The following is a 10,864-nucleotide window of genomic DNA, read 5'->3' as shown; positions in this document are numbered from 1 at the left end:
AATTCTAGAATTAAGAATATAAAATTATATTTCAAATTCTGATGTCGTCGGTCGTAGAATCTAGAAAATAAAAGAAAGATGTTAATAAAAAAAAGAAAAAGGACGAAGTTGTCATTTCATTATATTTAACTGGTATTTTCTATTTTATAAATTTTAAATAATAATAATAATATAAAAGACTTGGTGTGTTTTAAAAGAAATTTATAAGAAGAAAAATTCCCTGGAAAAAAAAATTAGTGGAGGGAAAAAGGGTAAAATAGGCACCACAAAGCTAACCGTTGGTTTCTCAAAATTCCATGTTTGACTGGGCAAAACCACAGACAGAAGCGGCAAATACTTATAGCCCGTTAGTTATAGTCACTTTGCCAAATCCCAATTCCACCCTCACTCTCGCGCCCAATTCGCCTTCTCTCTCTCTCTTTCTCCCTCTCGTTTCCATTTCCGAGCTTCGATCAAGTCTCAACGTCACTTTACCGAGGTATCATTTCTAACCGTTTTTTTTTTCCTTGAATCTCACGTCACGTAAACAATGCCGATTTCGTCACCACGATCAATGTTTTTTGTTTGGCTTCGTGTAATGTATGCATGAAAGTGTGTCCGTGTTTGTTGATTTGTTCTGGCAACGTGTGAGGGATTTGAGCTGATTTCAGATAATGTGAGTGAATGATCATAACCAGCTTGCGAATTTCAAGTAGTGTAGGTGTTTGAGAATGCTTTTATGAGTTAATAAGTTAAGCCGGCGCTTTTTAACGGTTTTCTTGTTTGAGAGTTTTGACGAAATTTTGTAATATAATGTTTATCGATTGCAAATATTATACCATAGATGTTCTGGTCTCTTGATATCGGTGACTAGTTTCCTTTTCTAATTTAGACTTTTTGGATGGATAATTTGTTAATTGTGTTATTTGCAGGTGGATTGCTGGTTTAGTTATTTGAATGAGTATTTATTAGCATATTTGGTGATAGTATAATGGAAGAAGAGGAAGAACCAAAAGAGACAAAAATATCTGATAATGGATTAGATGGTCATGAAGTGAATAATAGTGGCGTGGAGCGAGTTGTTAAGAGTCCTCAGAAGGAAAATGTGAATGCTGGGAGTGACACTGGGGATGGACAGGCAAATGAAAAGGTACGCTCACAAGGACATGGGATAAATTCTGTAACTAGAGCTATGGATGAGGGCGGCAGGTTTGAGCAGGAAACTTTGAAAGATAAAGAGAAGCATGATGAACATGTGGATTCAAACCAATATTCAGCAGATAAAGCACAACACCCATTTGTTGGTAATACAGATAACTTAAAATATTCGTCCGGGGTGTACTCAACTGAGGGCAATCTTTTCCCAGTTCATGACATGCAACATGACCATCTTACAAGCCCAGGGTCAGAGGGGCATTTTGGTCACACGGACAAGGAGTATCCTGCTTCAGTTCATTCTGGTTCGCCTACATATTCTTCTGTTAGTTCTCCACAAAAGCCTTGGGAAAAAAATGCTGGGCAAAATATGTCGGCAGAATTATTGCATTTAATTGATTCTGCTATTATGGGGAAACCTGAAGGTATGGAGAAACTGAAGAATATTGCAAGCGGTGTAGAAATTTTTGGGAATGGTGAAGAAATGGACAGCGTGTCTTTCTTAATAGTAGATTCACTTCTTGCAACAATGGGTGGTGTCGAAAGTTTTGAAGAGGATGGTGAGAATCCTCCTAGTGTAATGCTGAACTCTCGGGCAGCCATTGTGTCAGGTGAACTGATTCCTTGGCTTCCTTACGTTGGTGATTCTGATGTTGTCATGTCACCTAGGACAAGAATGGTAAGGGGACTTCTTGCTATATTAAGGGCGTGCACTAGAAATAGAGCAATGTGCTCGATGGCTGGTCTGTTAGGAGTACTGTTGAAAACAGCAGAAAAAATTTTCACTGTAGATGTTGGCTTAAATGGGCAGATAAGGTGGGATGGAACTCCTTTGTGCCGCTGCATACAATACTTGGCTGGGCATTCTCTTACTGTTAGTGATCTTCATAGATGGTTTGAAGTCATTCCAAGAACACTTACCACAATTTGGGCTTCACGCTTGATGCTTGCATTGGAAAAAGCAATAACTGAAAAGGAATCTAGTGGACCAGCTTGCACTTTTGAGTTTGATGGCGAAAGTTCTGGTTTGCTGGGTCCAGGTGAGGGTCGCTGGCCATTTATCCATGGGTATGCATTTGCAACATGGATCTACATTGAATCATTTGCTGATGCACTAAATACAGCAACAGTTGCTGCTGCAATTGCTGCGGCTGCATCTGCTAAATCAGGTAAGTCATCAGCTATGTCAGCTGCTGCAGCAGCCAGTGCTCTTGCTGGTGAAGGTACGGTACACATGCCACGTCTATTCAGTTTTTTATCTGCTGATAATCAGGGAATAGAGGCTTATTTTCATGCTCAATTTTTGGTTGTTGAAATTGGTTGTGGAAAGGCAAGGAAATCTGCTTTACATTTTACTTATGCATTTAGACCACAATGCTGGTACTTCATTGGTCTTGAACATACAAGCAAGAATGGTATTCTTGGGAATGCAGAAAATGAAATTAGATTATATGTAGATGGGTCTTTATACGAAATTCGTCCTTTTGAGTTCCCCAGGATTTCCAAACCCCTTGCATTTTGCTGCATAGGAACTAACCCTCCTCCTACTATGGCTGGTTTGCAAAGGAGACGTCGTCAGTGCCCATTGTTTGCGGAGATGGGGCCTGTTTACATCTTCAGGGAACCAATTGGCCCTGAAAGGATGGCACGCTTGGCTACTAGAGGAGGGGATATTGTACCTTCTTTTGGTAATGCAGCAGGGCTGCCATGGCTTGCAACAAATGCCCATGTGCAGAGCAAGGCAGAGGAAAGTGTTCTTTTGGATGCAGAAATTGGAGATTTCATTCACCTACTCTATCATCCTAGTTTGCTCAGTGGGCGTTTCTGTCCAGATGCTTCACCTTCTGGTGCTGCAGGTCAGATAATTTCTGGGTGTTGATTTTACGGTAATATATAAAATTTTCTGCTACTGCCTAAGTATGTTAATTTTTCATGAAAGAAAAATGCTTGATAAATAATCTAAGTTTTTGTTTATATGATGTAACTAGAAAATTCTTACAACCTTTTTTGGGTTGGAAATTGGCATGTTTTATAAGTAACATGCGGGTTTTCCTTTCTCATTCAGTGGTAACAATTGTTTGATTATTAAGAGGTTATTTTCCACTGTATTTCTTCTTCTTTTGTTGTCTTTCTGTAAACTGCACGCTTCTTGTTTATTCACACAAGTTATGAATTAGCATTAAATTCAGTTATAAATGCATTGAAAAAAACCTAGGTTGTATATTTGTTTAGTATGAAAAGTGAATATTAACACTTCTAAGAAAACAGTGTTATTGGAAGATAATGTAATTTCATATTTATATAGAGAACCATGCCCATGAAAATACAAAATATTATACCATGCAGTATTATTTGAGTCATCGAGTAAGTAACAACTTTGCTGATCTAAAAAAAAAAGAGTAACAGTGGATTTCTTTTATGTCCAAGTGTAACTTATGCTTAGCTGGCCATGCATGATATAACTGTTTTTTCGTGCGCTTGATTAACTGAATTCAGTTTCTTAATTCGTTATGTGGTTAATCTTACAAATTTACTATATATTACTAGCTGTTACAATTTTAGGCACTATCTCTTTCTAGTCTCTTATTATTTTTAGTTTTAGTGTAAACCAATCTCCATTAGATCGCTGGTTCTTTTCATCTCTTGTCAGTTCTTCATTTTGATATCACTGATTATTTGTTGGATAATCCATGGCTTGTTCTTAGGAAGTCCAACAACAACAATAGCCAAGTCTTTTTCAACTAGGAAGATGGGGTCAGTTATATGGATTAAATAACGCCCCAATATTATGTCATAAATCATGTGTATAGACAAACTATTGGTCTCTAAATCCTTCTTAAGAAACAACTTTGTGTACAATGTTTTAGTATTTAAAATCCAGATCCTTAAGTTTATTGAAATAATTGCATGTATTTACTGTCAGACCATGACAAAATTTCTTTTATCAAGGCATGTAAAATATGCACTGCTGTACTTGTTATGGTTGGTTCCTTTATTATGTTTCAGGATTGCTTCGACGCCCAGCTGAGGTTCTTGGTCAAGTCCATGTTGCCACACGAATTCGACCTGTAGATGCTTTGTGGGCATTGGCTTACGGTGGTCCATTATCTTTGCTTCCCTTAGCAATTAGCAATGTACACGAGGATACTCTAGAACCACGGCAGGGGAATATTTCTGTGTCTGTAGCCACTTCATCTCTGGCTGGTCCAATATTTCGAATTATATCAATGGCTATTCAACATCCGAGGAACAGTGAGGAGTTGGCTCGTTGCAAAGGACCTGAGATTCTTTCGAAGATTTTAAATTACCTTCTCGAAACCCTGGCTTCACTTTGTGATGGAACACGTGATGGTGTAGGTGATGAGGAACTTGTTGTTGCAGTTGTCTCACTTTGTCTATCTCAAAATATCAACCAAACGCTCAAAGTGCGTCTCTTCACCACACTGTTGCTGGATTTAAAAGTTTGGAGTTTATGTAGTTATGGCATACAAAAGAAGCTTCTATCATCACTTGCCGACATGGTTTTCACTGAGTCGGTAGTGATGCGAGAGGCCAATGCCATTCAAATGCTTCTTGATGGCTGTAGAAGAAGTTATTGGACTGTTCCAGAAAAAGATTCAGTAAATAATTTTTATCTAACTGGATCAACAAGACCGATTGGTGAGGTCAATGCTTTGGTTGACGAGCTCTTAGTGGTAATTGAACTTCTAATGGTGGCAGCATCTCCTACATTGGCATCAGATGATGTTCGATGTTTACTTGGGTTCATGATTGACTGTCGACAACCTGGTCAGGTAAGAAATATGCTAATATGAAACACACAACATCTTATAATTCATATTTCTTATAATAAAATATTCTGATATCACGATTTCTGCAGTTCGTGTCATATAATACAGATGTATTGTATTTATCAGTAACATCCTTTTAGGCCAATCTTGTTGAGGTTATCCATATTTCAAAAGGCTTTGCTTGCGTATTTCATGTTTCCGATGGTTTTTACTTGTAAATTTTTTCCTTTGGTTTTATGTTTGAAGATTGTTAGGTAACTTTTTTTATCCTCTGTTTTCATTTTTGCTTTCTATTTTTAAAACTTTATGCAGTAAAAACAACTTATAAATTATGTTATGAAAATTTATTTAGTATAAAGATAGTTTGTTATTTTATTAAAAGAAAATGATTTTTCTTATTATTGATTGACTAAAATTACACTGGAGTTATGTTGGCAGAAATTGCTTGGAGAAATCTTAGCAAACCTTGATTATAAAATAAATATAAATATAAGGATACAATTAGGAGAAAATAAAGCTATTAAATTCGCGACTAATGATAAAAGAACTCTAATGGTGGTTACCATCGCAAAATGGGTGAAGATTTTTGAGTAATGATTACCATCAGTATGAGGGAAGTCTTTAGTGACTGTCAATAACTCCATCTACCATTTCCTTGATGGTAAAACTTGAAAAGGATTAATACGAAGTAAATATTACAAACAAATTTCTAGAGTCTTCTAACGACTTCTACCCTCTCCTTCAAGTGGTAAATGAATGTCTATTATGTTCAACTAACTGAAATCCCCATATAAGACATAAAAAGAACTGAAAAAGATAACTATCCAATATTTCTTAAATAAAGTGGGATTGAAACAAACCCATTAACGAAATCTAAACAAACCTATAAAAAGGTAAACGCTATCCACCCTTGTATTGAAGAAAGCAATACTAAGAAAAGAAAGCATAACATCCCACCAACTATCAACAATACCTTGTGCTCCAAGTAAGTCAGAACATCTATTACCCTCTCTCTATATGTGAAACTTTAAACTTCATTCCTCAAGAGCCATACAATTTAACCATATATTCACACCAAGGAACAATAGTAAAAGTGGTAAATGCTTGAACTACACTGGTACTATCACTCTCAATCCACAATATTAGAGTGAAGACTTAGTTATATTTTGTATGTACTATCTGTTACATTTGTTAGCTATTACTACCATGTTACAAACTGTTAGCTATTACTAACAACTATATCTATTGTTGTAAGCGGTTACCTATAAATACTCTTGTAAGCTTCTTATTTCAAAAGTGAAAATAATAAACACAGTTCAATTTGTTATAACTTTTTCTATCATTCAATCCCTTTTACATGTTATCTAGAGCTAGTTTTCCAATGTTTCCTCTTCTGAAAATCTAGGGTTCCTCATTGTGAGTTTCTGTTTGTGACTTCTTTATCGCAAGTCTCTTTTCAAGTCATCTTATCATTGCGATGTCTTTTTTTCACGATGTCTTCATCTGTTTCTATGTCTTCCGCATCATAGTCCTTTCCAACTTCCATTGCTGAAGAGCTTGATGAGTTGATTTATCTTCATTGGCAACAACATGTTGAAAATCATGTAGTTCTGTCACGCTATCTCACTGAAGATACTCATAAACTTGATCAAGCTGATTTGGAGTATGAAGCGAGGGAAGTTCAAGATTACTTGTTTGGCTTCAATCGATTCTCTCTAAGTTAGTTTTGTCTTGTGTCTTTGGGTTGAGTCACTCCTATGAGGTTTTTGAGTAGATTTGTGAATATTTTGGTCTTCCAACAAAATCTCGCGTGTGTCAATGATATATTGCGATGCGTGTAGTTTGACTTGGTTCCAAATTAATGGAAGATTATCTTCTCAAGATTAAGACTTTTTTTGATGAACACACTGATGTGGAGTTCCAATTCATCATAAAGAATATGTTGAGGCATATCTTGAAGGAAATTAGATGAAGATCCCACATTGACTAAAGATAAGGACATTTCATAGTATATAAGTGGGTGCAAACCTTACCTTATAAACCAATTTTATAAGGTTGAGTTAGGCTTAAAGTTCATTTCTTAAGATGGTATTAGAGTCATTTAGAGCTTATCCTAACGAGAGTTTGTTGGGCTTATCGGGCCACTGGCTATCGGACCCATAAATATATAGTCCCACACATGAATTGGAGGGTCTTGGCGTGAGGGGTGTGTTGGAGATCCCACATCGACTAGAGATAAGGATATTTCATGGTATATAAGTGGGTGCAAATCTCATCTTATGAGCTGGTTTTATTAGGTTGAGTTAAACTTAAAGTTTATTTCTTAATAAGGTATTAGAATCATTTAGAGCCTATCCTAGCGAGAGTTTGTTGGCCTTATCAGGCCAGGGTTCATTTGGAAACAAAATGGAATAAGATCTTTCTTGCTAAGAGAATAAGACAACATTCTATTAATAAAAAAACAAGCATTTAGGACAACATCGCCCCAAAAAATAAAAATAAAAATAAACAACATCGCCCCATTGATGGACGGATATATTGGCACCAAACAATAAGGTACGAGCCATTTCAATCAAGTGTCTATATTTTCTTTCTGCTATACCATTTTGTTAAAGTGTGTGAGCCAAATAGACGAATGTAAAATGTCATGTGAACTTAAAAACATAGAGAAATTAGAGGAGAAGTATTCTTTGGCATTATCACTTTTTAAAATTTTAATTACTCGACCAAATTGATTTTTGATTTCATTCAAAAAAGATGTAAAGATAAACAACAATTCAAAACATTCTTTCATTAGATAAACCTAAGTACATATGGTATACTCACCAATAAAAAGTAACAAAATATCTAAAACAAAAGATGAGACAAGACTTGAACCCCAAATATTCGAATGCATGATAGAAATGATAGAATTACATGTTGGTTCAGATAGTTTAGGAAAAAAAGATCTTAACATGTATTCCTAACGAACACGACTTTCATGCGAAAGTTATGAGATGAGGGTTTTTAGGAGAAGATAGGTATGAGAACATTGAGGTATTACCAAAAATGTAATCAAAAGAACTTGAGCTAATTACCCATGGACTTTGACTTTCCACATATTGTGAGTGTAAGCAGTTGCAAAATGGTTTGTGTAGTGAGTGTGTCAAGCTGTTATAGTTGTTAGTCTCGAATATTCTTGGCCTCTTCATAAGAGAATTTGGGCTCAAGAACTTCAACTTTAGAGATATTAATTGTCTTGTCAAGAAAGCTATGCACAGAGAAGTAATTTTCTTACTATGACCCATTCTCTTACAGTTCATACATTGAGGACGTCCCCTAGCGCCTTGTCCTCCTCTAGTATTGCGTCCTCCTTTTCCACGTCTAGATGCCATGACAAAAGATTCAATAGGGTCTTGTACATTCTTGCTTTGAAGAGTTGGAACTCAAAAAAGTTGTGTTCTCAAGGTTTCCATAGACTGAACTTTGTGACCTATTAAAAGTTGATCTCTAAGATGACCAAAATCTAGATTCATGATATGGAGGATGATAACTACATAACATTTCTCTAGCTTTTGAGTCTCATCCAATGACTCAACCTCCAAGAACATCTTCAATTCTTCAACTGATTGAGCTTTAGCCATAAAAGATATCATTCGTGATCTGTTTGTTTGAGAGGCAAGTCTATTGGCAGAGTCATAAAGGTGTTGAATATCATGTATACAAATATTTTGAGCCTTTTTCCAAAATGAGTTGGACGTTGTGAATGATTTACGAGTATCCAATATTTTGGGTTCCACAGATTGCCACAATAAAGCACAAGGCTGAAAATCAATTTCTTCTATGGTCCAATTTGATCGTGGAAACCTTGGCCAAGGAACCCTAATTCAACTTAGGCAGAGGAAGAGATATATTTTTCCCATTCAATTTTTCAGAAGTAACGCTAGGAGTTCTAGAAAAGGAATTCAAATATAATTATTCATAAACTCATTTATCATTACACTCATCATCAAAATGTTGTCATTGAAGGGAAGCATCATCATATTGCTGACATGGGTCTTACTTTACTTAGTGATGTATCATTTCCTTTATCCTATTAGGACCATATCTTTAGTGTTTCATCTTAAAAGTAGATTACCTACTGCTCCTTCTATTTTTCTTGTTCCATTGTTTTTTCTAAAACTGCTGCTGATTGTAAATTTTTAAAAGCTTTTGGATGTGCTTCTTTTTCTATTCTTAACCATACAACTCCCATAAAACTTGAATTTCGCTCCCAAGAATGTGTCTTGTTATTCCACATCACAAATGTTACAAATGTTTATCTTTCTGAGGTAGGTTATATATTTCCTAAGATTTTCTGTTTAATGAGCAAATATTTTCATTTCCTCTTTTTTTTCTCATCTTCACCTGGTAGTCATTTATGTACTTTGGGTATTTCTGCATGTGTTCCGCTTATCTCGAAACTAGCCCTTGTTCTATCTCTTCCCCTGGATCTCCATAAATTATTATGTCTAAGTCTAGTTCCTCACCTTCTGATTCACTTTAGTTCAAAACTAAAGAATTATTTTATTGATCTCAATTACAAAAATTACATTCTCATCATCTCTATTTCTAATAACCAAAACTTTTACAAAAGGAAATAAAGATATGTAGAAATAAATAGGAAGATTCTAAAGGTATTATTTCCTCATTATTATGGAGATATTAAGAATATTTTTATCCTAATAATCTGCCATTACAACACTCCGTCTTAAGTTGGTAAATCAATATCAATCATTCCCAACTTGTCTACAAGATCCTGGAATGTGCCTTGAGGAAGCCCTTTAGTAAAAATGTCTGCTATCTAAAATCTTATAGGAACATGAGTTGTAACCACTAGGCCTCTGTCAAGATTATCTTTAATGAAGTGTCTTCCAATTTCAATATGTTTGTTCTATCATGTTGGGCTGGATTATGGGCAATGCTCACGGTTGACTTTTTATCACAGTATAAGGGCCAACCTTAATTTTAAGGCATCAAGTATGATCTTCATCTAATTTCCTTCGCACAAGCCTTAAGAAAGGGCTCGAAATTCAGCTTCTACACTAGAACAAGATACTCTATCGTAATTTGCTTTTGCAGGTCATTAGACTTTCTCCAAGAAACACATAGTACCCAAATGTCGGTTTTCTATTAACAGAACCTGAATAGTCTGCATTAAAATACATCTTCAGGGTCAAAGTGTCTTGTTTCCTTAAGAATAACTCCTTTCATGGGCTTGACTTTAAGTACGAAAGAATTTTGTTAACTGCTTGCATGTGTCTTTCTCTTGGATCATGCATAAACTGATGTACCACACTAACTGGATAAGAAATGTCTAGTCTTGTATGTGATGAATAATTAAGTTTTCCTATCAATCTCTGATATTGGGTTTTTACTACAGCAAAGCTCTCTTCAGTTCCAATTTTATGATTTTGTTTAATAGGAACTGTTGAGGTTCACTTATTTCTTTAAGGAAATCAAGTAAATATTTTCTTTGGGAGATGAAAATCCTTTTTTTTTTGAATAAGCAACCTCTATTTCATGGAAATACTTATGTTTTTTAAGGTCTTTCATTTCAAATTGGGCTAACAATTTTTCCTTTAAAGCCAATTTATCTGTTTCATTATCTCCTGCAATAATCATGTCTTCCACATAGATCAACAAAAGTGTAAGTTTACCTATAACAAAGTGTTTTATGAATAAAGTATGATCTCCTTGACTTTGCTTATATCCTGAGGAAACCATTGCTTTTGTAAATCTCTCAAACCATGCTCTTGGAGATTGTTTAAGAGCATATATAAGGCCTTCTTTAGGCGGCATACCTCATTCCTTCCACCATGAATTTCAAATCTGGAAAGAATCTCCATGTACATTTCTTGTTCTAAATCCGCATGAAGAAAGACATTCTTGATATCTAATTGATGTAATTCCCATCCAAG

At 35.4% G+C, this 10,864-nt stretch overlaps 1 protein-coding gene across 1 annotated transcript in view; it reads left to right on the top strand.

The window, feature by feature from the left end:
• Positions 1-919: 919 nt before the first annotated feature.
• The window catches only part of LOC137819559 (BEACH domain-containing protein C2), a 56,827-nt gene continuing 46,882 nt past the window's right edge, over positions 920-10,864 (top strand). Inside the window, exons 1-2 of the mRNA XM_068623446.2 lie at positions 920-2,990; positions 4,141-4,928. Of these exons, the coding sequence (XP_068479547.1) occupies positions 971-2,990; positions 4,141-4,928 (2,808 nt within the window). The 5' untranslated portion in view covers positions 920-970. The remainder of the gene's footprint in view (positions 2,991-4,140; positions 4,929-10,864) is intronic.

This window comes from Phaseolus vulgaris, chromosome 10 (assembly GCF_051622355.1).
Source record: "Phaseolus vulgaris cultivar YP4 chromosome 10, ASM5162235v1, whole genome shotgun sequence".
NCBI classification, from domain to species: Eukaryota; Viridiplantae; Streptophyta; class Magnoliopsida; order Fabales; family Fabaceae; genus Phaseolus; species Phaseolus vulgaris.
Note: the sequence above shows the minus strand (reverse complement) of the source record. Positions and strands in the feature narration are given on the sequence as shown.